This window comes from Panicum hallii, chromosome 9, assembly GCF_002211085.1.
Source record: "Panicum hallii strain FIL2 chromosome 9, PHallii_v3.1, whole genome shotgun sequence".
Taxonomy (NCBI): Eukaryota; Viridiplantae; Streptophyta; class Magnoliopsida; order Poales; family Poaceae; genus Panicum; species Panicum hallii.
In genome coordinates, this window is record NC_038050.1 from 7,797,467 (window position 1) to 7,825,117 (window position 27,651).

General features: G+C 45.3%; 2 protein-coding genes across 8 annotated transcripts; both read left to right on the forward strand.

The window, feature by feature from the left end:
• The first annotated feature begins 412 nt into the window (after positions 1-412).
• Positions 413-27,649, forward strand: LOC112873916 (1,4-dihydroxy-2-naphthoyl-CoA thioesterase 1-like). 7 transcript variants are annotated; one of them, XM_025937015.1, is made up of 5 exons: positions 414-744; positions 900-1,091; positions 2,918-2,975; positions 3,055-3,166; positions 4,254-4,584. In XM_025937015.1, exons 1-4 carry the CDS (start codon positions 577-579, stop codon positions 3,156-3,158), a joined length of 522 nt encoding a protein of 173 aa, XP_025792800.1. In that variant the 5' UTR covers positions 414-576; the 3' UTR covers positions 3,159-3,166; positions 4,254-4,584. The 7 variants fall into 7 exon arrangements, with proteins under 7 accessions (XP_025792797.1, XP_025792800.1, XP_025792799.1 ...); XM_025937014.1 differs by lacking the exon at positions 4,254-4,584 and adding an exon at positions 3,251-4,226; XM_025937012.1 differs by lacking the exons at positions 2,918-2,975; positions 3,055-3,166; positions 4,254-4,584 and adding an exon at positions 27,059-27,649 and having other exon boundaries at positions 413-744.
• LOC112873918 (1,4-dihydroxy-2-naphthoyl-CoA thioesterase 1-like) lies at positions 9,981-12,767 on the forward strand. The gene is made up of 2 exons (XM_025937019.1): positions 9,981-10,384; positions 12,481-12,767. Exons 1-2 carry the CDS (start codon positions 10,016-10,018, stop codon positions 12,634-12,636), a joined length of 525 nt encoding a protein of 174 aa, XP_025792804.1. The 5' UTR covers positions 9,981-10,015; the 3' UTR covers positions 12,637-12,767.
• Positions 27,650-27,651: the final 2 nt, after the last annotated feature.

Genomic DNA, 27,651 nt, shown 5'->3' on the forward strand with positions numbered 1-27,651 from the left:
GCTCGGCGAGTTCACCACTGGATGGACTAGCGGAGCGGGGCAAGATTACGACGCGAGCGAGCACCAACCAGTCGAGGCAGCCGGCCCAGGCAGAGGCAGCGTCCCTGTCTGCTTTAACCGTCAACCATTCACTCGGGATGGCCAAGGCGCCGGTCTGGCCGGGCTGTGGCCCGTGGCCCCCTATCCGTGCACTGTGCACCAGAGATAGCCGGGTACTGAACGGTAGTCTGGAGTCTGGAGTCTGGACCAGGCCGCCAATCAGTAAGCGAGAGAGCAGACCACACGGCTTGGGTTGGTGCCGGCTGCGGTCACGAGGAACCAATGAGCAACGACTCTTGCCTGACCACAGATGAGACGATCGAGTTTTTTTTTTAATTCTAAACGTGTCTGCCTGTGTTTCGTCGAGAGGAAGAGAGACGGCTCACCCGACAATCCCGATGTGACAATCGGCCGGTCAGGACAGAGGCAGACCCGGAAGCGCAAGCCCAGACGTTCCATTCCACGCGCACCTTCCCCCAGCAGTTAGCTGCACGACCCAACTACCCCGTGGCAAACCGGCAGGTCGCGCGCGTCACCATGGACGACGCCGCGCGGCGGCGGCAGCAGCAGCCGGCGGTGGGGGAGGGCTCCAGCGCCAAGGCGCGCGAGCTGGATCCGCCGCTGCACGCCATCGGCTTCGAGGTCGAGGAGCTCTCCCCGTCCCGGATCACCGGCCGCCTCCTCGTCACGCCCACCTGCTGCCAGGTCAGTCGATCAGTTACTAGATAGCAGAGTAGCAGTGTCCCCGCGCGCGCGCGCTCGCGTGCCGCGGCTAGCCGTGCCAGCCACCGCCCGCTGTCGCAACTGCTGCCGGCTGTTCTGATTGATGACCGCGCGCGCTGCCCGCGTGTGCCCGGCAGCCCTTCAAGGTGCTGCACGGCGGCGTGTCGGCGCTGATGGCGGAGTCGCTGGCGAGCATGGGCGCGCACATGGCCTCGGGCTACCGCCGCGTCGCCGGGGTGCAGCTCAGCATCAACCACTTCCGCAGCGCCGCCCTCGGGGACACCGTCCTCGCGCGGGCCGTCCCCGTCCACCTCGGCCGCTCCACCCAGGTTCGCTCGCTCTTCCTCCATAACTCCCTCGTCTCCATGCCTCCAACACACGCTGGCACACCTGAACTGCGGATCGGTAGCTAATTCTTATTTTGTGTCGCTAGTTAAGCAATCTGCCCATGTTTTTCTTCACTGCTTTCCAAAGCTCAGTCTGCGGCTTCCATGGCGTGGATTCCGTTCGATTTCAGAGATTACACCTGTGCTGCTCCTCTCTGCTTCTGAAACGAGCGACTCAGTTCTTCCTTGCGGTCGTTCATTTAGTTGGTCGTCTAGTGACAGTAACTGGCGCAGCCCTGCGCTCACAGGCAGCGACTTCTGATGGCAGCGTTAGCTTAGAGTACATCCTGAGTTTTCCATTAAAACGAAAAGTGTTCATCAGGTGCGCTCTTGAAGAAGATAGGAGTTCCGCGAGAAACCACCAAAGAATTCAGCACGATGACGTACAGTACCATTAGCGAAAAGGGCAATGTTCAGACATGATGCCTCCCTTTTACCAGGCTCTGTAAATCATAAAAGTACAAATATCTACATTGTGTTAAATGATGTGAAACGGAAAATCATAAAATCAACAATAATCAGCACACATAACGTTAGCGTGGTCAGGATCAGAGAACATGGATGCGACACGGTTGATCTACCGGCCCCGCCCACTGGTTGTTGGCTACATTGAACACGCCATGATCTCGAGCAGGTCTGCCGCCTGGTTGTTGGTGGTTCATGTTAGGATTGCCAAAACTTAATATTAGTGGCACGTCCCCAGAATAGTTCATGACAAATCAATCTAATGCGGAATAAATGATAATCATTATACCAGCGTTAGCAGTAGCAGCAGCCATTTACACCTAATTCGTAGAAGAAGTAGGCGTTCTTATCGGTGTAGGAGATGCAGCAGCGAATCGGCATCCTCCGGGCGCCAACGGGAGTGCTTGGTCTTCCAAACCCCTCCAGTGCCCTTAGCGATCAGACTAGCGGTGGCTAGAATTTTAGATTTTGATGATTGGATAATTAAGGTGCTAACCACGACCTTATATTTATAGGCACTGTATGGCTGGGGGCCAGCCTCTGGAAATAGGCCTAATGGGCCTGATGATCACAGCCCATTAGGATTTTATCATTAGGTTTCCTTAATCACGTTTAGATGGTTTAAACGCTTCCTTAATAGTGAAGATCACAAATATCTTAACTGAAATTTATTTCCAACATTCTCCCACTTGATCGAACGGTTAAGGCTAATGTTCGTATCATACTAATGTTCACCCTTAGTAGTAACAGAAAGTACCGGACCAATGCGTCGTCAGTAGCATGATGTACTACTGGGACCCAATTACCCACAGTCTCACTGAAACACCTCGGTAGAACGCTTATTCGTTACTTGGGAGTTATAATGGCCCTAAATCAGAACCTAAAGACTATTCACCAAACCCATATAGTAACGTGCTGCTTAAACACGTTCGCTGGTAAGCCTTTAGTGAGCGGATCCGCTAACATAGAATTAGTTCTTATGTGCTCAATCTTAATGGTTCGATTCTGGCATCTTTCTTTCACAACACGATACTTAAGGTCAATATGTTTGGAAGCACCACTTGATTTATTGTTACTCGAAAAGAATACCGCAGACTGATTATCACGTTATAACGTTATAGGTTCCGTAATGCTGTCAATTACCTTGAGGTCCGGAATAAAATTCTTAAGCCAAACAGCCTGTCCAGTTGCTTCATAGTATGCCACAAACTCAGCTTGCCTCGTTGACGCTGCAACTAAACTTTGCTTAGAGCTTTTCCATGATATAGCTCCACCAGCTAACGTGTAAATATATTCTGATGTAGATTTCCTACTATCCACACATCGAGCAAAGTCAGCATCAGTATAACCCACAACTTCAAGGTTATCTGATCTTCTGTATGTGAGCATGAAGTCTTTAGTGCCTTGGAAGTAACGTAATGCCTTTTTGACACCAACCCAGTGGACCTTTCCGGGATTTTTCTGATATCTTCCAAACATTCCGGTAGCAAAAGTCAAGTCAGGACGCGTATAGACTTGTGCATACATCAGGCTTCTGACAGCTGAAGCATAAGGTATGTCCTTCATCTCATCTGATTCCAATTGGTTCTTAGGATATTGGGCTTCACTAAACTTATCGCCCTTCGCTAATGGAACAGGTGTGGCCTTACTCTTATCCGTATTAAATCTCTTAAGCATTTTCTCAATGAGACAATTCTAGTACTCCTTTGGTCCTATCTCGGTGTATCTCAATGCCCAGAACATAAGAGGCTTCACCAAGATCTTTCATATCAAAATTGGATGAAAGAAATCCCTTTGTCTCATGCAACATACGCTTATCGCTGCTCGCTAATAGGATATCATCCACATAAAGTACTAGAATTATAAATTTACCACCCTTTATCTTAGTGTAGATACAATTATCCACATCATTCTCCTTAAATCCGAATTTCTTAATCACTTGATCGAATTTAAGGTTCCACTGTTTTGACGCTTGCTTAAGCCCGTAAATAGATTTCTTAAGTCTGCATCCTAAATGTTCCTTGCCCTTCACAACAAAACCTTCCGGTTGTGCCATGAAGATGGTCTCATCCAAGTCACCATTAAGAAACGCAGTTTTGACATCCATCTGATGTAGCTCTAAGTCATAATGACCTACTAGCGCCATAACGATTCTGAATGAATCTTTCTTAGACACAGGGGAGAAAGTTTCATTATAATCAACCCCTTCCTTTTATGTAAAATCTTTAGCTACAAGCCTTGCTTTGAATCGTTCGACGTTCCCTTTAGAATCACGTTTAGTCTTATAGACCCATTTACAGCCTACTGGTTTGACTCCATTTGAAATATCTACCAGATCCCAAACATCATTGGAACTCATGAACTTAAGCTCTTCTTCCATGGTCTCAACCCATTTGGCAGAGTTCTCACATGATACTGCCTCTCTAAACGAGTTAGGATCATCAGCTTTTCCAATATCGTACATATCTTCACTTAAGTATGTCTCATAATCAGGAAAAACTATCTGTTTTCTAGCCTGCTGTGATGTTCTTAATGGTTCAACAGGCTGAGGTACAGGTTGAGGTGCAGTCTGAGGCACCTCGACAGGGTTCTCAACTTCAGCATTAGGCGTCATTTGCTCAACTTGTTGTTCGCTCGCAGGCTCAGGAGCTACTTCAACAGGCGGAGCAGCGCTAGGACTCTGAACAGGAGGCGTAATCTGAACAGATGGTGTACTCTGAACGGAAGGAAGAAACAACGGCACTAACTGAGGTGTTACTGTTTCTTGAATTATCGGGATGGGAATCTCAGCCCGTATTTCTTCAAGATTAATTTCCCTCCTCGGAAAGCTCCCACTAATTTCTGCATCCTCTAGGAATACAGCATGCCTGGTCTCAACGAACTTAGTGAAATGATCAGGACAGTAGAATCGGTATCCCTTAGACTTATCAGGGTATCCGATGAAATAGCAGCTCACCGTCTTATCATCTAATTTCTTTTGCTGTGGATTAAATAACTTAGCTTCGGCTGGACAGCCCCACACACGCAAATAATTAAGCGATGGTTTCTTCCCAAACCACAACTCATAAGGTATTTTTGGCACGGATTTGGAAGAAACACGATTTAGTATGTGCGCAGCTATTTTTAATGCTTTCATCCACAGCTCCACAGACAAAGTAGAATAACTACGCATGCTATGTACCATGTCCATTAGTGTACGATTACGACACTCAGCAACTCCGTTTTGCTGTGGTTCGCCCGGCATACTGTACTGGGCCTTGATACCATTCTCTTCAAAATACTTAGCGAATGGTCCGGTTACTTGGCCGAATGGAGCATGTCTCCCATAATATTCACCACCTCGATTCGATCTCACTAATTTAATAGTGATATTATGCTGATTTTCCACTTCAGCCTTGAATATTTTGAATTTATCTAATGACTCGGATCGATCATGAATGGGGTAAATATAACCATAACCAGAGAAGTCATCTGTGAAAGTAATGAACGAGTCAAAACCATCAACAAATTTTACTGGGAACAGGCCACAAATATCAGTATGAATTATTTCTAATAGGTCCGAACTTTGAGTAGCTCCTTTCTTAATTGTCTTAGCGAATTTCCCCTTAATACAATCAACGCATTATTGATCTAAGTTTGAGAGATCTAATAATGAATGGAGTATCTCTTCTCTTATGAGACGCTCAATTCTCCCCCTCAAAATGTGGCCCAAACGATAATACCACAATTTCGAAGAAGTCTCATCATCACGCTTACGCTTATGCGATATATCATCCACATTCATTGCAGAATAAACATTGTCAAAAGAGAGCAAATAAAGATCGCCTTGCAAATGACCAAGGCCCACACTTAAATTATGAAATTTAATGTTGCACACAGAGTTACCAAACTCACAAATATGCCCCGACTTATCTAAATGCGAAACAGAAATAAGGTTTCTCTCCAAACTGTGAACATAAAGAACATCATGCAAACTAAGGTTGAAGCCGTCAGGTAACTCCAAATCGAAGCTCCCAATGCCTTCAACCTTCACTTCATTGCCATCAGCCACTCTTAGGCTTCGCTCCCCCTCTCTTATAGTTCGGATCGAACAGTGAATTGGAAATGTGCACAGTGGCACCTGAGTCAATCCACCAAGTATTAGGAGAAAAATTCACTAAGAACGATTCATCAATAAAAGATACATAATCAGTAATTGTACCTTTGTTCTTAAGCCACTCCTTAAATCCATGGTATTCCTTCTGCTCATGTTTAGGTAACTTGCAAAACTTGCACAACCTCTCATTAGAGGTCTTCTTATGTGACACGGCCTTGCTCTTATGGCCCTTAAACTTTTTCTTATGCTGCCTGCTGCTGCCAGACTCAGCCTGATGCTTAGGAGTGTTGCTCATGCTAACACGCCCAAAACGCTCGCTGACCATGTTGACAGCATCCTTCATCCTTTCAGCTTTCTGCCTTTCTTCTTCCTCAACACAGTAGCTAATAAGCTCAGCCATGCTCCAAGTCACCTTCTGAGTGTTGTAGCTTATTTTGAAGGGAATGTACTGGCAGAGAAGTCATGATAAAGTGCACCAGAAAACCATCAGAGATAGCCATATCCAGTGTCTTCAGCGTATTTGCCATGACACACATGCTCATAGTGTGCTCCCTAATTCCACTTTGCCCATCATACTGGGAAGTCAGCATCTTCATGATCAGGGTGCTAGCATAAGTCTTGGAAGAACTCTTAAAGTTCTCCTCCACCTTGGCAAGGTATGCCTTGGCGCTCAGATCATTACCATTCTGGTTCTTATTAGGAATAGCACCACAGATGGCCGGAGTGATCGTGTTCCTAATGATCATGTTGGCCATCCTGTCTGATCTCTCCCACTTCTCAATGGCAGTACGATCACCATTGGGATCAGTGGGCTCTGCTGGCTTGTCTCGACGTAAGGCGAGATCATACTCGCACACAGTAATGGCAACATTAACATCTTTATACTAGCTTGGATAGTTGGTGCCATTTAGGGGCTCAATGGATTTCAGGTAGCCCGTCACAGTGTTCACTGAAAATCATGAGAACAATAACTTCATTAAACTCACAATTAAGATGCGCATAAGAAGTATGAAATTAACCCTACGATGGTCTGATTAAAATCATATATGAATTTCAATTTGCATCACCGATGGGGAAAACAAACAAAATTTATCATTAAAACTCATAATTAAATCAACGATCGTCAGAATTAATTACAAGTGCTCTAAATAAACTTCCCGATGGTTCCATTTAAATAGAGTGCATCTTAATTGCTTATGGTGGATGAACATAATTTTCAGCGAATAAATGCAACTAAAACAGGATTAAAAACATTTACATAACTCATGGAAATTAATTAACATAATGCTGGTGATAATAAGTGCAACAGAAATAATTAAAACCTTTAAACATAACAGCTTAAACATAAGAAACAGTAAATAAAAAGGTTTTAAACATTAACTGGGCTAAAACTCGTAAACAGCACAAAAATCCCCTCTGCACACGCAGCCCAATCTGCGCATTTGGCCCATTTGGCCCATCCCGCGAAAACCCTAATGCGGGTGTATCTGGACGGTCCATTCCAATCGGACACTCAGGAACTCATGGCAACTCACATAAATACATTTCGATTGGAACAAAACCCTACTGCGGCCGCACTTCACTCCATCCCTTTCCCGGGCATGGCCGCCGCTTATGCACGCGGGCGGCGCCGCGCAGGCAGAGAGGCGGCGCTGTGCAAGTGGTGCGCAGCGGGCCCAGCAGCGCTGGCGCGCAGGTGGCCGGGCGGGCGGTGCGCTGGCGCGCGGTGCGCAGCGGAGCTGCGCAGGCGGGGCGGTGCTGGCTGGCCCAGCAGCGTGGCGCGCAGGTGGCACGCGGGCGGAGCGGTGCTGGCTGGCCCAGCAGCATGGCGCGCAGGTGGCGCGCGGGCTGGCGCGCGGGTGGCCGAGCGGTGCTGCGCAGGCGGGCCCTTCGGCCGCAAGCGCCACATGCTGTTGGCCAGCAGCGCGGTGCGTAGAGCTCCGCGTTCTCATGGCCACACATGTAATTTCTTCTTCAATTTTAAGGTTAGGATTCATCACGAGATTTAGGGATTTCTTAAATCAATCTAAATTTTGCATTTCCCTTTTCTCTCAAATGCTTAATGATGCATCTGGTTCATGATTTTGGATCTAATTTTGTGAAAATTAGACATGAACAGAGATCTAATTTGGGAAACAGATTAAGTAGAAGTAAGCCCTAACCTTAATTGCATAGATTGATCATCAATTTATCTCGGTTTAACCATGAATTAGTATAAATATTAAACATTTGCATCTAATCCGAGACACTTAGCATTAACAGATAAAGATTGAACTTAAACTTGACATAAACCGAATTAGATTAGATCTAATCTCGTGATCAGAAATCTAATTAACCATGATTTAGATCTAATCAAGCATGATTAACACAAAAAAGCGTTTCTGCAGGAACTAATTGCGACTAAAACATGAATCAAACTTATCTGTGCAATAGGATCTAATCTGCACAGCACTTTTGCATCTTAAACCGACGAAAACAGAGGCATAAACATGGCTCAAAAATTGACCGTGCATGATTAGGTTAAGATGGCTCTGATACCAATTGTTAGGATTGCCAAAACTTAATATTAGTGGCACGTTACCCAGAATCTTAACATAACCTAGTTCATGACAAATCAATCTAATGCGGAATAAATGGTAATCATTATACCAGCGTTAACAGTAGCAGCAGCCATTTACACCTGATCCGTAGAGGAAGTAGACGTTCTTGTCGGTGTAGGAGATGCAGCAGCGAATCGGCGTCCTCCGGGCGCCAACGGGAATGCTTGGTCTTCCAAACCCCTCCAGTGCCCTTAGCGATCAGACTAGCGGTGGCTAGGATTTTAGATTTTGATGATTGGGTAATTAAGGTGCTAACCACGACCTTATATTTATAGGCACTGTGGGGCTGGGGGCCAGCCTCTGGAAACAGACCTAATGAGCCTGCTGATCACAGTCCATTAGAGTTTTATCATTAGGTTTCATTAATCGTGTTTAGATGGTTTAAACGCTTCCTTAATAGCGAAGATCACAAATATCTTAACTGAAATTTATTTCCAACGGTTCCTTCTGCTTTCAATTTGTTTCAAAACGCTGCGAAGAATTGGTTATTTCATATCCTCCTTATAACCAAGCATCTCCTTTTGGATGCTTCCTGATTGCTTCTTTTGCATGCATCCATCTATTTTCCTCCATGTTATCTTTCACTGTCTCAGTGTTCTCGTGAAGAACTATGCATGCTGACGTTTGATTGGAAGGTGTGGGAGGTAAAGCTCTGGAAGATGGATCCATCGACGGGAGAGAAGGGCCCTCAGATCGCTGAATCCAGAGTCACTCTGCTGTGCAACCTGCCGTTGCCGGAGGAACACAAGAACGCAGGAGATGCTCTGAGGAAATACTCAAAACTGTAAAAAGAAAAAGAAAAAGAAAACTTCAAACGGATAGCCGTCTTGCAGATTGACGGATCTGATGTTGGAAGCGTTGGTCAATGGTTATAGTATCTCCTTACTTATTTATCTTTAAGAACACCTACCAATCTCTCTCTTTGCGGTACCAGCATGTTCCCATGTTCTTTATTGTGTCCGATTGAAGGGAGAGTTTTCATGTGAACACCTACCAGGCTACCAGTTTCTGGGGCACGTATAAGCCGCCATCTCTGTTTAGCCTTAGCATCGCCAAATTAAAAGCAAAAGCCCAATCCTCCATTTTTTTTGTTGTTTTAGTTTATTCCATGACAACCAATGCATCTTATACTTATCTTGACTCCACTAATAACGACATATCACCTAGTTTTTTTCACATTGATCGCAAAAGCATTTTATGAGATCATGACGTAGCATACACTCTTGGATGCCCTCCGGTTTCATGAGATTTTGCTATCTAATGGTGCACCTCTACTTAGTTAAGTAGTGATCAGTTTTTATTTTCTCTCAATTTCCTCCTAGCTTTTCCTTTCTGAACAACTTACTTCGCACATCCTTTTATTTTAGGGTTTTTTTACTCTCATGAGTCATGTCTACTTTTACTGGCTCTACATTTTTTTACTTATTTATTTTGTTGATCAATTTTAATTGATTGAACACTTCTACAAGAAATTGGTTCAGTTATTTTCATCGAAAATGTCGAATTAACTTTTTTAGTGGGGCCATGCCATGTTGGGACTTGGGAGGAGCAAGGCCGGAGGGTTGACGACGGTTGGTGCTGCACCACCCCAAATAGCGTCCCCACCTTGAACCCTTCAACGCCCTCCAAAAACGAACTCCGCACTTTCCAGTTTCCACGCGCTAGCTTCCCCAGCTGCTGCCCAACGACCTCCGGGCGGTCGCGCCATGGACCGCGGCGCCACGGCCACGCCGCGGCAGCCAGCCCCAGCGGCGACGAAGGAGTCCAGGGCCAAGATGATGGCCGAGCTGGACTCGCCGCTGCACGCCCTCGGGTTCGAGATGGAGGAGCTCTCCCCGTCGGGGCTCGCCGGGCGCCTCCTCGTGACGCCCACCTGCTGCCAGCCGTTCAAGGTGCTGCACGGCGGCGTGTCGGCGCTGGTGGCGGAGGCGCTGGCGAGCATGGGCGCGCACATGGCGGCCGGGTACCGCCGCGTGGCCGGGATGCAGCTCAGCATCAACCACTTCCGCAGCGCCGCCCTCGGCGACACCGTCCTCGCGCGGGCCGCCCCCGTCCACGTCGGCCGCTCTACCCAGGTTCGGTTCGCTCGCTCCGATCCTCCTCGGTCGCTTCCCATCCCGATCGAGCACTCGCCTCGCTAGCTACCATGGCCTGCGCGATCTCGGTTGACCACTGTTCATCCGACCCACTTACCCAAGTGGTTAATTTCTTAACCTGTGTTACTAATTTTAACCTCACCGAGGCAGCTTGCGCGATCCACCCGTGTTCCCCGCTACTGGTCCGGAGCTTGGTCAGCGGCCTGCGCGCGGTGCCGACGGATCGCGTGGATCCCATTCGATTTGATTAGTGGTGGTAATGCGCTGCTACTGTTCGCTTCTGTTTCTGACGCGGCTACGCGAGCGATTGGAACTTCCTTGCATTTTCGTTGGTCGTCCACCGACGAGTAGCTGTCCTGCCCATCCAGCAATAATACGATCCTTTTTCACTTTCAACTAGTGAAGTGGCTAGTCTTAGATTAGGCTCATGCTCTAGCTAGCGACAGGACACGGCATGATATATGTTTTCTTTCTGACTAACACCGAATGATATGTTTTTTTAAGATTAAGGAAAGTCCGGCCTCGACGTCTTACAAGCGAGAGTCCATAGCCAAAACAAGAAATGCAACACGCAGGCTGCTTAGCCAACGCTACACCGAACCACAGAACAAAGCTGAAAACGAGTTCCGAAAACATGACATGCAACTCCTAGAACGCAGCTCTATTTCTGAAATTCCACACCCCCCCCCCACCCCCCAATGGAGAACAGCTCCAACATTAGGCCTTCAATCTGCCGACAACTGCTTTTCAAACGAGTCTGCTCTTCTTCTTTAGATAGCTGCGATCAAAATCTTGCCCAGTGCGTCCCCCTGAATACAACCTGCAAGTATGAGTTAGGGTGCTTCCGGTTGAACACTGCATCATTTCTACTTAGCCAAATTGCCCAGCACATTGCTGCAGCTCCCACTAAAATTTGTTTCCTGAGAATCTGAGGATATACTCTCAGCCAGGAGCCCAACATGTCCAAGATACTAACAGGTGGTTTTATTCCAAAAGCAAAGAAAACAGCATTCCACGCAAATTTTGCCACATGGCATTCAAAAAACAGATGTTGAATGGTTTCCTTTTCACTGCAAAAGCAGCAAGTGCTCCCCCCCTTTCCATCTTCTTTTAGCTAGATTATCCTTTGTTAAAATAATTCCTTTTTGTAAGTACCAAAGGAAGATTTTTATTTTCAAAAGTACCTTTAGCTTCCAAACAATTCCTCTAGTAGGAACCCTATCAGCTTGCATTAAGTCTGTGTACATAGACTTCACACGGAAAACAGAGTTTGTATTCAGAGACAACAGGAAAGAGTCTTTATCTTCTGTCAGTACCATATTCAGTATCTTAGAGACCAACTCATACCACAATCTCAGCTTATCCCCTATCAGGGCCCTTCTAAAAGACACATTTAAAGGTGTTGAGTTCAGAGTATCTTCTAAACCCTAACACCGAATGATATGTTTAGCTACGCATGTCCTGTCTCTAGCATTGGTGACCATGCCTACTTCTCTTCTACAAGAGTACTGAGCCATGGCCCATGCCTAGCTCATAGTGACAGAACATAGATGCCACACAGTTGAACTAACCACCGTTGTTGGCTACATTGAACACATCTAATCAAACAGGTGTGTCCCTGGTGCAATTAAGTGGAATGGAAAAAAATATTTGTAGTAGTGCCAATTGGTGCTGGAAATCGGCAAGAATAAAAAAAGGATAGCTACAATTGACCTGGCTTGGCGACTCGGCGTACGTAACTTGTCAGCTAGCACTAACAAACAGGCACAAGATTGTCAAAACTTCGAATCGCCCTGCTGATCTCTGGCTCTGAACACTGAAGCGCGTGTAATAAAGAAAGAACTAGATGGAATTGAAGAAGTTGCTGAATTATTTTTAAAGAAGCTCCATAAGGCACTTAAAATTGAAAAGAATTCCTCTAGGTGCTTTCTGATAGATTTTTTTTTTGTTTTTGCATTTTCTCCATTTGATTTTGTATCCAAGCTAAATATTACTGTCTCTGTAACTCGTTCCTTTTACTCGGAAAAAAAAACTCATTCATTTCTGAGAACCCTCTGCTGCAATTCGATTGGAAGGTGTGGGAGGTAAAGCTCTGGAAGATGGATCCATCCACGGGAGAGAAGGGCCTTCAGATCGCCGAATCCAGAGTCACGCTGCTGAGTAACCTGCCCTCGCAGGAGGAGCACAAGAACGCGGGAGATGCCCTCAAGAAATACGCATCAAAACTGTAGAAATGGGACTCTAAGATAACCTTCTTGCAGGTTTCACGGATCTGAGTATCTGATGTTGTAAAAAAACATTGGCTATCCTATTTCTTATTAATCTCGGAAAGAGCTAAGTTTCTCGTGCTCTCTTTGGTGTACCAGCATGTGTAGGTCCCGTGTTCGGAACTTTCCTGTGGTGATGATGGAAGCCTTCATCATGCTATACATGACCTTTCATGCTGTGCTGATAATATAGGTCAGTAATCCCCTTTGGAGCTACCTATTTGAATGGGTTTGCTGGTTCATGAGCTCCCCCCTCATCCATGACACACACAACAGTGACTGCTAGTAGAGGCGGAAAGCATCCGAGTGGCGCCAGTGCGAAATCCGCAGCCGTCACTTCTACGAGAAAAGAGAGCTTGTTTCTTGCTGATGCCGCCCAACCTTATTATGGACAAAAAGAAAAACAAATAGAGCCTGCAGGATGCCCAAGAAGACTTTGCAGAACTAACAATATCCAGTCACTTTATTTCTTGTTCTCTCTTCTTTCTCGCATTTCACATCTGACTATCTGGGTGTTTATATAGCACAAGCAGCAAAAACGGCGTGAGACAAGGTTTCAACTTTCAATAAATTCGGAACCACCAGGATGGGAAACTTTTTAAAAAAATTGGGGATATATACGAGCAATAACACTGCCTACATATGTGTGCAGTTATTGAGCAATAGCAATGTAGTAAAGTACATAACCTTAATAGAAATGGGATGGATCTTGATGGAGAACATGTCAAATTCTGAGAAACTAAAACTCTTTGCAAAGCTCATTAGGTACAAGCCAAATCATCCGCGTGGTTATACGATAACTACATCTGTTTGTTAACTGGCACATATATGTATTTGAAAACAAACAAAGTTTGCATGTGACTTGAAACCCTAACTTGTAGGTTTTTTCTCTTTGCAATTATCCCATAAAAAAATCTCGCTGCTTTAGGATTTGTGCGAATTTTTAAGAAGTGACTACCCGAGCAGTTCTCTTTCAATTTTCTTTTATTGCGGGCACACAGCTTATTGATAGATTATCTAAATGCCACAGAAGTGAGAAAAAACTAGATTTAGTTTCTCTTTTAGTTCAGGATTTAAACCATCTCCACTGGAGGTGATTGCCTGTTCGAGTGTTTGCTCCTTGAGCCAGACATATTGATGTTGGATTAGCATAGTTTTTCGACTGAGAGTTAACTTACTGTAGCTTTCAATTAAAAAGAATATCACTGCTTTAGTATGAAAATGGTGATAGATGCATTCATTTGTATGGTATGGATGTTCACGTGTTGAGAACAATGAATAAAGCATTTAGAAAGTTAGATGCCCAGCTAACACTAAATGTAAATATGGACCTGCCCAATTAACACTACTAAACATGCTATTCCTTTGCCAAGCTGACCCTACTGCAACTCTCTATGGTTGCACGCATTTGAAGCAGACATAGTGGTCTAACGGACATCACTGGATGTAAGCTAATCCATAGTAACTGCAGAGGTACTCGAGCCACTACCGTGTGGGCCTGGTCGCAGTCGGACCCACGTGGCAGTAGCATAGTCTGTCTGCAGTTACCGCAGGGGATTGGTTTCCGCTAATCCTCGCCGCTTCTTGCAGTAACCTCACTTTCCGCCTCGCATCAGCCTTTCTGTGCCTCCCGCGCACTGCTCATCTTCTGGATCTTGTCTGTTGTCGGACTCTTATTAGCGGTTAACAGTAGTCAGGTCCATCACCCTGAAACTTCTCTTCTACATCCAATTCCCCCGGTGGTTGCGGATCCCTTACTCCCGAAGCCTCCTAAGCCCATGCCCGAAAGGGGAAACATTAGAAATGGTATGGAACCCTCCATGGTATTTGCACACAGCTTCTTATGAGAGACGCTCTATCCTAGTATGTCCAAGGAGATGGTGGAGCGTAACTTATACGACATCACACACACAAACAGCATGGCGAGTGAGTAAGTATGTACTGTGCTCTCATCGCAGTGAAGGTAGTTGGAGTGGTAAAGCTTCTTAGTGAGAAGAGTTACTGAAGTTTAATGCCTATTACTCCCTCCGTCCCAAATTATAATTTGTTTGGCTTTTTTTTACCTCAAGTTTGACCACTCATCTTATTAAAAAAATTGTGCAAACATAGTCAAATTTAAGTCATTCTTGAAGAACTTTTATTAATAAAGCAAGACACAACAAAAGAAGTGATATTTTGCACAAAATTTTAAATAAGACGAGTGGTCAAATTTAGGGTCAAAAAAGTCGAACAGAGGGAGTAGAAATGAAGGGAACTGTGATGGATTCGAAGAAGATGCCTTGATGACTGAATTGCCAATAGCCATAACTCCTACGTAATTGTAGCACGTGTTTCCGCGTTGCGCCTGCTTGGGACAAAAGGCTAAGTAGTTATTGTTGTTGTTGTTTCCGCGTTGCGCCTCTGGGCTACGTAATGTATTCCCATGTGGGATGTGTCCGGTGCTTGCGTGCTCTTTAAGTCATTTTAAGCTCAGGAAACTTGCCCATGCCAATTTGACATCTTCATCGTGGTACTGATGGCAACTGAAGGCATTTGTTCCAATCACGCGGATATCTCTGTCCTGACACCTCCCAAACCTAAGCAGCCCAATCAAGAAGAATATATGGTATATTAGGGTAAAATGACTTTTTTCGGAATAAAATTTGAATCATAGAATGATTTTTTTTATGATTTCGGGAGTATAGCCCAGAATTTAGAGACAAGCTTGGAGCCTAGGACTTCTGTTGTCGGCATACTTTTATATACAAGGAAATGGATGGTTACTCATATGACAGCCTGGCAGGCAATCTTGTGTTATGACCATCAAAGGATAGTGGGTGGTGTGATGCTGCTCACTGAAATTGTTATTCAAGTTTCTTGTAAGGAAATGAAGGAAAGTGGATTCGGAGAACATGTGTCTTCATTATTCAGAACTGTCAGCGATTATCTCGATTATAAAATGACTTCACTCTATAATACATCGATTTGCGTAAAATAGGTGAAACCGAAGCAGGACGGAAGCTAGCTGAGCACATCATTGGGGCCGGCTCCATCGAGACAACGGGTCAAATACACAGATGAACCTCCATGGGGGTCGGCTTCATTGATACAACGTAGTCAAATACACATATAAACAACAGAGGTGTACACTGAATTTGACAGATTTCGTCAGGATCCAGCGACTTTGACGAGTTAACGCAGCTCCGGCCCTGAGCCAAAGCCGATAAAAATCCTTACAACCGGACCCAAAGAATTGTTTCAAAGGTCACCAGCTGCGTTGGATTGCCCGTTTCAACGAGCACGCATGTATCTTTTTCCCCGTGCTTCCCATTCCCGTAATGCATATAGGAAATGGAGAAGAAGAAAATGGCGTTTCTCTCACTGCTGCTAGGCCTCTTCGTATGGATTCTTGTTGCTTGCCTTTGTTCTATGTTCACTCCTTATGTTTGACGATTTGGGTGCTTAAATAGGCAGAGGTGACGTCAAGGGAAAGAGAAGAGAGAAGAGGTGGATCACGTGGACTGAATATAATATAGCAGCTATAGACAGTTGCAAAGTTTCTACCAAATAAGAAGAGCAATTGACAGCTTGTATACTGAATGGTAGTTGGAATCATACAAATTAGACTGGACTTGTTAGTTGATACAAGTTTGCATTTGTGAAGTAAGAAACCTACCTAGCAACACTGTTTTGATGGTGAGCTCAACCAAAGCACAACCTCACATTAACACATCCATCGATCTTTTCTCTTCTCACTCAGTGACATGGATAGGCAAAGATTTGGTACAACCTGCACCAGCCACTTTGAAAATTGGCGTAAACAGAAATAAAAATAAAATAATAACCCGGAATCCAGAATCGAAGACCTGAATGCTCCAGCTCTGCAAAAATCAAACCCGAGTAGTCACCGAAGTGGAGTTAACGAGTATGTTTGCTGGTGAGAAAGGGCCATGCATTTCAGATGCTATAATAGCCCAATGCCCAATATGTCATACTACAAGTTATAGCCAGTTACTCATTTCGCTTGTTCCATCGGCAATGATTCTCTCGATTGATGTCCTATGTTCTCATGCACGAACATCGCGACTGGATTTTTGAAGGTGAAAGTGAGACGTTGGAGCCCCACGTACCCCTCCGCGTCGCCTCGCAGGCGACGGGAGGGGCGACCACCGCCGCCACCTAGAGCCCCCGCGTGAAGCCCACTCCTGCGGCCCGCCGCGGCGCCGAAGCCGGCTCTCGCTCGCACCACTGCTTCTCTCGTTTTTTTCCCTTCTCCCGCTGAATCCCCCTTCTCAGTTTCAAGCTAAAAAAATCTTGTTCCTCCATCACCGGATCTGGCCTCACAAGGTCCGAATTTGAGCCATGACGGCGTGGTCAGGGCAACCACGTCCCAATCTAAGGTGGGGCACAAAACCTGCGCCTGCTGTGTCCTACGGCGGCGGCGGGCGTCGGCTGCTCATCCCAGCAACCCGCGGCCCGATCTGGTGGCTCCCTAGCAGGGGCAGCCACCTCGACGTGAGGTTGGACACTCCCGCTCCGAGCTCCCCCGTGTGCATCAACTACAAGCTCCTATAACTCGACGTGGCGGGGCTTCCTCCTCGCATGGGTCGTCAATCCGGCGTCCCCGAGAGCAGATCCGGTGTCCGGAGGGGGCAGATTCGAGCGCTGCAGGAGTGCCGACCTCGCCTCCTACTGCGAGGCATGGGGACGGTTGGGGGCCGGCTGCCATTGGAGGCGTTGAGGCAGGTACGGGTGAGGCTATCTCTCTTGCTGCTCGCGCGAGCTGCTGTGGGCTCAAGCAGCGGGACGCGATGGCCGGCTCAGGTCAGGCTGCTGCTTCTCACCGTCGGGAAGAAGGTCCACCTCACTACTAGCTCAAGCAGTGGGATGTGCGGCACCTGGTCGGGTTCCGTTGGTGTTTTACCGCCACCTCTGCCGACCTATACACCTGACGCTCGTAGGTAGGGTATCATCGAGACCAGTAACTCAGCCGACGGATACACCTGAGGTGGTGAGTTCGTAGTTAGAATGTCGTCGAGATCAGTAACTCAAAGGTACAAGGAATATAAGGTTTAGATAGATTCGGGCCACCGAGAGCGTAATACCCTACCTCCTATATGGTTTATATTTTCTTTGGTGGTGATCGGTTGATCTCCTGTTCGAAGGAGGTCCCTATTCGCTCTTATATAGTCCAGGGGACAGGTTTACATGAAAGTTCTAGTTGGGTACAAGTCCAGGAGTTCTACCCGAGTACTTCTCGGGTAGTTTCCTACTGCATGAGTAGTTCTACTACACTACGAGTATTTGCAACAGATATAGGGCGTGGGCCATATTCCATCCCTTGTCCTAGAAAAAATACACTATGTGCGAGTCCCGTGGACCCGGGCCTGACAAAAAGCCCCTGAGCTCTTCGTAGTCAAATACTTCAGGTGTCCGAGTACTTCTGAAGGCGTCTTCTAATTCTCCCGAATTTTATCTTGAAGGTGTCCTCCGAATACTTTCTTGGCTGCATCGAGGCTGTGAAGTGCTCGTGCCCCGAGTAATTATCAAATCTTCTTTTATATGGGGTGTGATTGAACTCGCACTCTATATGGAGTAGCCCCCGAACCTTAAGGTTGACTCGTAGAATCAGGCTGAGGGTCAATTTAATTTTGAATCTTCTATCCTTGTTGGAAATCTTCCAACAGATTTAAAAAATAAATCTCTGATGACACGTGTCCCGCAGCCTCCGAGCCTTAAATCCAAATCCCCAAGGCTTGGAATAAAGAATCCAAAGAATCGTGGCACGCAATATACGACAGTGAAAATTTGATGGTTAAAATGGGCAAGTTGCTAAGTAAATTCGAAAACCTTTTTTTCGATAACTTTCCAGAAAAATGGTTAAATAAATAACTTCACCAAACAGCGTCCTAAATTACCACTCAAATCAAATCTTGTTCCCTGAGTCAATGGCTAGATAAGTCCTCTAGGTAAAAATATGAAAAAAAATCCCTTATTTCGGAATAGAATCTCAGAAATAATGGTTAAACAATTATCTTCCCGAGATGAATCTTCAAAAAGTCTCTTAAATCGGGATCTTCCGAGTAGTTATACAATGTCCAGCTTTAAAGCATGAGAGCTGTTACTGAGAGCATGCTGAGTGCTTTGTTGCATCTAGCCCCCGAGCACGTTAAGTGCTTTGTTGCATCCAGCCCCCCGAGCCAGGGAGCTGGATGAGTAGAACAGTGTATACCAAGTAGCTGGTGGCGCCAGTCTCTGAGCCGAGGCAATGGTCAAGTTGCTGCTCGATCATAAATCAATTAATGAAGCTGTCTGGTCGTAGTTGATATAGTCGAACACCTGTAGAACTAATCGTGAACTAGTAAAACGTCTTGCTATGGGAGCGAGGCCCCTTCAGGAAGATAGGATATTAGTCGAAACTAGTAATTTGTTACAGAAAATATGGGAGTAAGACCCCTTCAGTAAACTTGCGCGTAATACCAGTCGTAAACCAGTGAAACGGAGTTATACCGGAAGTATGAGCGTGAGGCCCCTTCAGTAACATAAGGTACTTGTCGGAAACTAGTAATCTTTTACTGGAAGTATGAGAGCGAGGTCTCTTCAGCAAACTTGCACGTAATACCAGTCGTAATACAATAAACCGGAGTTATATTAGAAGTATGAGCACGAGACTCCTTCAGAAACATAGGATACTAGTCGGAAACTAGTAATCTGTTACTGGAAATATAGGAGCGAGGCCCCTTCAGCAAACTTGCAGGTAATACCAGTCGTAAACCAGTAAAATGGAGTTATACTGGAAGTATGAGCGGGACGCCCCTTCAATAACATAATAGTCGGAAACTAGTAATCTTATATTGGAAGTATGGGAGTAAGGTCACTTCACCAAACTTGCGCGTAATACCAATTACGCTATGTGCACAGACTCGTGGGTCCGGGTTTGACAGGTTCCAGCAAGGAAAGGTGGACCGACGCGGACGCCGGATGCCTGACGTCTGCGGGTAGTGGGAGTCGCCGGCGAAAGCCTAGCTTGTTACCAACGAGCGACGACGTCGACGCCCGAGGGTGTCTATTTTCTCGATGGAGTTGTTGTCATTTTGACCCCCAAACCGCCATCCGGATTCTGCAGCAAAGCACAAAAACTGTGCAGCAAAAGCATTGCGCCCGGCACGCAAGGAGGTGCTCATTGTCCACCTTCGCACAGCTTGTGAACTGCAGCTAGCAACCTCCAGGTGATTCTTCTGCTATGCTAGATGTTGTTAGCATAGTAGTGTGATCACTGGTTATACCATATTTTCGCTCTTGTGCTAGAACGTGTTGTCGCTACCGGTGGTTATTCCATAATTTCACCCTTATGCTCGGGTGCAGTATTTTCTATTCGTGGTTATGCCACAAATTTATCATTGTGCTTGGGCCTAGTGTTGGTTTAGATCTAATTTAACTAGCTTGCTGTCGGGGTTTTAGCCAGGTTTTTCTAAATTAATCGAGCGATGCAGAGTTTTTGCCTCATTTCTCCTTAGAAACGAGATCTTTAATATATGGTGTGCCACACCTTAGCACTATAATTTAGGTGGGGATGCTCTCCCCTCCGGTGACCATTAAAAAAAATTATTCTCTTGCACAAACAAATGAATACACTGAAAAAATTGCAGGTAACTTTCGACGCCATGCTGAACGTATGCTTTGTTTAATCTTGGGTCTCTGAATCCTTGACTGGCTCGAGTCATCTAGTATGTTGGTTCCCGTGTCGTTGTACGCTCAGATCTCTTGCAAGAATCCCAAACAAGTTGAATTGTTTCATCTTGTTTGCTTCAACGTTCTAGCATACATCCCTGAGCCTGAACAAGTTTTTTTAAGATTCCTTCCTCACCTAAGCATACCTAACCATGCTAATTTCCCAAAAATCAGTGACCCCAAAGCCTGTTTCGCCTCAGGACCGCTCGCAGTCTGGTAGTTTGCTAGTAGTCTGGTAACAGTGGCCATTGAGAAATCACTTTTTGCAGACGCTAAACCTCGTAATTTCGTTACCCTCACAAGTAATGAAATTTAGACGTCGTCCATGTGGAAAAATAATTTCTTTCTCCTGGCGCCTCCCATACTCAGGGGATAACAAAAATTGATAAGCAAAACAAGACGGGCGATATGGGCGCTCTGATACAGTTGCATTGTTCACTCGGATTTCCCGGAGACACAAAACACTCTGCTGATCAACTCATCCTTTTGACATATATCTATATCCTTGCTTCGCTGACATATAAAGAAGTAGATAGGACGTACTGAATATAATGTAGCAGCTAGACAGTTGCAAAGTTTCTGCTAAATGAGAAGAGCTATTGAACATGTCAGTAAAGGAAGAGAGAAATTAATCTCATAAGAATCATGTATTGAATATAGTTTAAGATGGTAAAGCTCCCCTATTGTGTGTGTGTGCGCGCGCGCGCGTGCATCCTGTTACTAATGATGGGTATTTATTTCCTGCCACTCTCATGGTGTGTATATTACCTGTAACCTGTGTCGATGACATGCGAGATAATCCAAAGCAAGCTAGGATGGCAAACCGTGTGCCACTCATATCATAAGGTAAAACGCATATGGTTTCCCAGTCCGTTGCATGATTTAGGTGCAACGTGGAGTTAGAGTTCTGATGAAGATGAGAAAATGCTTTATTTGTTCAGAAAAATAAAAGCACCATGCTGGTGACTCAGAACACTCTTCAGAAGTTTCCCATCCTTTTGACGTATATATATCCTTCCTTCGCTTGACATGTAAAGAAGTTTGAAACTAGAAAGTACGTACAAGGAAGAAGAGGTAGGTATGGCATTAAACGTGGTGCCGTGGTGTAGGATATTTTGCTCACAGGGAAGAGTCACTTGAGATGTCAGTGAAGGATGAAAACACATGTGACCGGCTGATACTCCGGCACATGCTGAGACCTGAAGCTTTGCAGAATGAGAGCTTCTGATCTTGTCAGTGCAGGTGCAGGAATGCGTGTCACACTGTCATTGTCAGCATGAGCATCGTCGCCATGGCTGGCCCGCGGTCATGTATAGCGTGATGATCCTCAGCGCACGCAGCGGCGTCGAACGCCGCCGGAAGCGTCGCGGTGGAAGTTGCCACCCACTCGATCTCGCCGGCGGAGGCGCCGCCTATGGCCGACCTCCCTCGCTCCTCACCGGGCCGCGCGCGACTGGCTAGCCGATCCGAGGGTGAAGAGCGCGCGTGGAGAGCGGTGGAGGGCGCGAGCGTGGAATGGAAGCTTCAGCTTCACGGCAGGGCGGCAGGGGGTTTATATAGAGCTTGGGCGGGAAGGGGAGGAAGAGGTTGCTCGGCGGGCAGCAACTGGCATCTCAATTCAAAATCCACGCCACGCCCAAATTGGTAAAAAATTGCCTGCAGCCGGCTGCAAACAAGCGGCACTGCAGCCTCCTTTCGATTCGCGACACGTGTCCGTTCCCATGAATCTCAAAGAAACGGCCCAGCTTGGCTTCGTATCGGCTCAAAGTACCGATTAACCCAGCCAAGTTGGCTTTGGCTATTGGCTCAAGCCATCGATCAGTTTGCTCCTTGCCTCTATTGGCTCGATCTCTTTTTTCGCATCTGCATCACGGGGTAGAAAGAAACAACCGTCAAACCACGTAGCGCCGCTGGCGCCGATCATCGCCTCACCGGCGTCAATTTGCAACGATCTGCACTATTCCCCCGTTTGAGACAAAGGTGATCTATCCTCAACTTAGATATAACAGTTCTCACGTATGTTTCAGGACTATCATCCACTGACCACCATGGCAGGAAGAGCGGACGAGGACATGCAAGGAGAAGAGGATATGACAAGACAATTTGGGCTCCCTTCTGCACATGGACACACGATAATAATTGGAGATCATGAAGCCAACGATCAACGGGTACAATCTTTGTTGCTCCCTTTTGCATCTGAAGAATCTGCAACCATCGATGATCAGATAGGCGATGACCAACAGAAAACGCAGGTATAGTGAAAATGTTTCTCTGATGCCATTTTTTTGAACTATGGTTCGATCATTTTTATATGTGCAAATTTATAATACTTGTTGTACATGAAAAATAGACATCACACATAGCATCAGGTAACATGATTATGCGTATTTTAAGAAAAAATTTAGTTTGTGTTGTGATAATGTGATATTGTTGATGGCGCATTTTATAATAGGATGTTAATGAGTATGGACCACCTGTGATAGTTCCTGAAGTTGGAATGTCTTTTGAGTCTGGAGACATTGCATATGAGATGTACAACACATATGCTGGTAAGGTCGGGTTCAGCATCAGAAAAAGTGACACAAAGCGTAGAGTGGATAAAACTATATCATCAAAACTGTTAGTTTGTAGTAAACAAGGGCATGGAGACGCTGGTTCATCACGTGGCGGTACAAGGACAGGTTGTAATGCTCGTATTTTGTTCAGCATCAGTAGAGAGGGGATTTGGACAGTGCAACAGGTTGAACTTGAACATAATCATTATCTAGCCAGTCCAGGTAAGACACACATGTTGAGATCCCAGCGACATGTTATAGAAGCGGACAGAAAACTCATTAGTCAAATACGGAAAGCTGGGATGAAGTCATCACAGGTATTCGAGTTCATGAAACAATTTTATGGTCGTCCTGAAAATGTTCCATTCTTGAAGGTTGATTGCTACAATAAAATTGGTCGTGAACGGAAGAAGTATTTAGAATGCAATGATGCACAAACATTGCTGGAATACCTAAAGAACAAGCAGATGGAGGATCCCACATTTTTTTATGCAATTGAAATAAACAAAGAAAATGGTCAGATAACTAATTTTTTTGGGCTAATGGTCAGTCTATCATGGATTAGAAGTGTTTTGGTGATGCTGTGTCATTTGACACCACATTTCAAACTAATAAATTTAAAATGCCTTTTCCTCCAATCCTTGGAACCAACCACCACAAGCAGACAATTATTTTTGGGGCAGCACTGTTATTTAATGAAACTATTCCTTCATTTATTTGGCTGTTTGAAACTTTTTTGACGGCAATGTCTGGAAAGCACCCAAGCACTATTTTTACTGATCAAGATGCAGCCATGGCAGCCATGGCAGGAGCAATTGCTTATGTATTCCCAAATACAAGCCATCATCTTTGTTTGTGGCATATTTATCTTAATGCTGCGAAACATCTTAGTCATGTAACTAATAAGCACCCTAAGAAGTTTTTACCTGCTTTCAAAAGTTGTGTCTATGAAGATAGATCAGAGGAGTGTTTCAAAAAAAAGTGGAATAAACTGTTGACTGACTATGGCCTAGAGGAGAATTCATGGCTGCTAAATCTATATGATTTCAGAGAAAAGTGGGCTGCAGTTTATCGTGACTCTTTTACAGTTGATATGACAACAACCCAAAGGAGTGAAGGTATGAATAATGTCTTTAAGAAAAGATTTCGTAGGAAACTTGGTCTTTCTGAACTTATTGTGGAATGTGAAAAGGTTTCTGCTTCTCTTTGTGAGAATGAGTTATATGAAGATTTTAAATCACGTATGAAGAACCCAGTTAATTACATCCCAAATTTTCCTTTGTTGAAGACAACTGCTGAATCTTATACAAGGAGGATGTATACAGAGTTTGAGGATGAATTTAAAAATCAGTTTGCATTTTCTTGCAAGTTAGTACAAACTGAGGGGTCAATATCAATATTCATGGTCACACATATGGACTCAAATTATGGAGCAACAGTTGTGTTCAATATTGCAGACAAGACTGTTACTTGTTCTTGCAGAAAGTTTGAATCTATAGGTACGTATACATTATTTGAGTTACAGTTTTCCTTCCAATACAAATTGCTTACCGTTGGTTTTATAACTTGTAGGTATATTATGCAGGCATGCCTTGAAAGTATTCAATGTAAATGATATTTTCATGTTACCATCTCAGTATATACTGACCAGATGGACAAAGTATGCAAAAAGAGGTTTTTATATTGAGAAAAAAGGAAAGGAGAAAGAAAACTTGAAAGCACATGCTGCAAGACTGTCTCGAATGGCAACATCCCTTGCATTAAAGTGTTCAGTGTCAAAACCACTCCTTAATGATTTGGAGAGAGCATTAGAGAAGTTGGAATTGGAGGCTGATCATTCACTAAATAAAATGGAAGAAACTGAGGTTCCTGGAATTTCAAATGACTGCAGTATGGATAATGTAAATAGTGAAATATCATTTAGAGTTCCTCAGGTAGTGCAAGGTGCAAAAAGTAAACGAGCAAAGAATGCAGTTGAAAAGAATACAGGGAAGAAAAGGAGAAGTTCTTCCGATAAAGGTTCTTATCCTCTCCATATCACTTCTTTTAACAGTTCTAAATATATATTACATGTTCCTGTTCAATCATAGAGAAAGTAAGCTCATAATATTTTTACTCCTCCACATAGGAAAAGCTTCAAGGAAAATGGACCAAAGTACAGAACATGATCAGGACCCGAAACAGATGATTGTAAGGCATACTGAGCTATGCTATTGTCCTTTTCAATAATTCATTTATCTGAATATTCTCTGAATTTTTTTTTGTGCACAGACATCATTTGATGAAAGCGTTGGTGCTAATATGACATTAAGCGATGGTGTAAGCAATGATATGTATGCGTATTTTCCAACCGTGGTTGCTCCATTGATGCCAGGAGGATATATAAGCCTTCTACTTGGAGTTGATCAAGAAGCTTCAGCTACTCTTAAATTACATTTTGATGAAGCCCAAAATCTTATCACGTAAGCAGCAGGCACTCTTTTATCAATTTCAATGTAATTGGAGCTGTAATAATCTATTTGCATTGTTTTGATGACAATAGAAATTATATCTGTAGGTTGTAATCACTAGTACAGAGTATACCCGCTGTTGAAGAAACACACAGGATCACGCCAGCAAGCTCGGATCAGTACTACTATACAGACTATACAGGGTTTATCTTTGATTCTCTTCTAGCTTGATAACCTCATGGGATGTTTTCTTCATTGCCTAGAAGTATCCAGCTCAATTTTTGCTGCACATATCAGCATCAGATTCTCCAGACTTCATTATAACATCTCCATCTTGGTTCGAGTCTTGTTGATTTCCGAGGACCGATAGCTTCTAGTTGCACAACATTGTCAAGGATTCTGAAAACGAAATGGCATTTCTTCAGTATTAGCAAGATATTTTTTTAAGATATCGTAGACCAAAACAGAGTAAAGACAGAGCATGTATTGGAATTGGAATACGAACAGAATTGTGAGCCTGTTTGATCAAATGCTGGCAAACCTGCTAGCTGTTGGCTAGCTACTGCTTGCTGCCATCCGCCTCTGCTGGGAGTATAACAAGCAGCTAGCGAGCAGTGAACTACCGCGAGTTCTAGGCCAGAGCAGCGCGCCGTCCACCGTCGCAGTCTACTCGAATGGCTGCAACCTCGGCTGCTACGAAGAGGCCGGCGACGAGGCGGCCTTCGTAGCGCGATTGGAGTCGGCGGGATCGGCGTCGCTGGGCAAGCTCCTCCACCTCCAAAACGGCAAGGAGCGTTTTTTCGGATCTTCACGAAAGTAGATAGCGGAGCCCAAGCCGGAGCAAAACCAATCGATACTTTGAGCCGATGCGAAGCTAAGCTGGACCGTTTCTTTGAGATCCGTGGGAACGGATACGTGTCGCGAATCGAAAGGAGGCTGCAGTGTCGCTTGTTTGCAGCCGGCTGCAGGCAATTTTTTCCCCCAAATTACCCTGCCCTTCGTCTTTCGGTAAAAGAAAGAAAATTACCCTGCCGTTCGTCTTTCGGAAAGGGGGAAAAAAAGAAATTACCCTGCCGTTCGAGTCCGAGACCAGCCAGGCTTGTTATGTGAATCCCAGTAGGGAATATTTTCCGGCAGCCTTTGCATGTATTATTTCACGGACCTTCTATTAGGTCCTCAATCAACTTTTGACGCAAGCAACCGTCCGCTACTAGGCTGCGCCGCGACTTGGCTCTGCCGCGGCGGGCCTCGTGCCGCCGCCGTTGAGTTCAATTAATTCCGGCGATCAGGAGCCTGGATCACGATTCACGACCTAGGCGGCTGGGCCACTCCGGTTAGTTTCCTTGCACCAATCCGGTTTTTTTTCTCCAAATAATACTGCGCAGCAGAAGTGCAAAACCAATAGCCCTTCCAGTCACAAAATTTGTAGCATTGCTTTGTTTTCTATCCTTTGATGATAATCAGCATTGCCTTTGCCTTGGGTTGCCTTCTAGTCACAAAACAACGTTGCTTGGTTGAGGTTATCGCATCCAAAATTTAACTGTCAATTTTTTTGAAAAAATTTCGACCGAACGATCTTGATACTTCTCTGTTTCGAACTACAGATCATTTTGATTTTTGTAGGTTCATAATTTTTTTTCTTTGATACTCCCTCCGCTCTTGTCACGGCAGACACTAGGCAGCAGGGAGTCAATGGATAGGCATGAGGCACAAGACGATGAACGAGCAAGAATCCTGCACCTCATCAAGCGTGCGTGGCCGTACAAGAGATACACGGTCCAGATCCTCAGTGGACGGCGGCGCATCAGGTGCAGGCTCCTCGTGAGGAACTACGGCGGCGTGTGGTCGCTGCCGGAGCGCAAGTACATCAAGCGGACGCGGTCGCGCCACCACCGCGTCTTCACCGAGAAGGCGCGCGCCCTGCGGCTGGGCTACATCTACCTCATGGACGAGCTCGCCATGGGGGCCTGACCCGAGTTCACCGAGCGAAACAGGAAGGAGGTGTGGGCGCTCGTCCTCAAGATTGCGGACATGTACTGGACGACCATGCCCAGGTCACGGAATGAGTACATCATGCAGTATCACCGCGAGCAGGGGGCCATCAGGCGTGCGCTGGCGCAAGCTCTGCGTCGTGTTCTGTCATCCTTATTTGTGGTTGCAGGGGAGGTGGTGTGTGTAGTGGCACTGCTAATCTTTGTAATTTTTCTTCTTCTTTCCATGAACATCTCATCTTAATGATGGGGTTACATACATGAGACAATGAA

Bases quoted from the DNA above. Each gene is read 5' to 3' on its own strand.
- LOC112873916 (XM_025937012.1), top strand. From the start codon at position 577: ATGGACGACGCCGCGCGGCGGCGGCAGCAGCAGCCGGCGGTGGGGGAG. The intron at 745-899 runs GTCAGTCGATCA...TGTGCCCGGCAG, and splicing joins TCACGCCCACCTGCTGCCAG to CCCTTCAAGGTGCTGCACGG. The intron at 1,092-27,058 runs GTTCGCTCGCTC...TTGTCACGGCAG, and splicing joins ACCTCGGCCGCTCCACCCAG to ACACTAGGCAGCAGGGAGTC.
- LOC112873918 (XM_025937019.1), top strand. From the start codon at position 10,016: ATGGACCGCGGCGCCACGGCCACGCCGCGGCAGCCAGCCCCAGCGGCG. The intron at 10,385-12,480 runs GTTCGGTTCGCT...TTCGATTGGAAG, and splicing joins ACGTCGGCCGCTCTACCCAG to GTGTGGGAGGTAAAGCTCTG.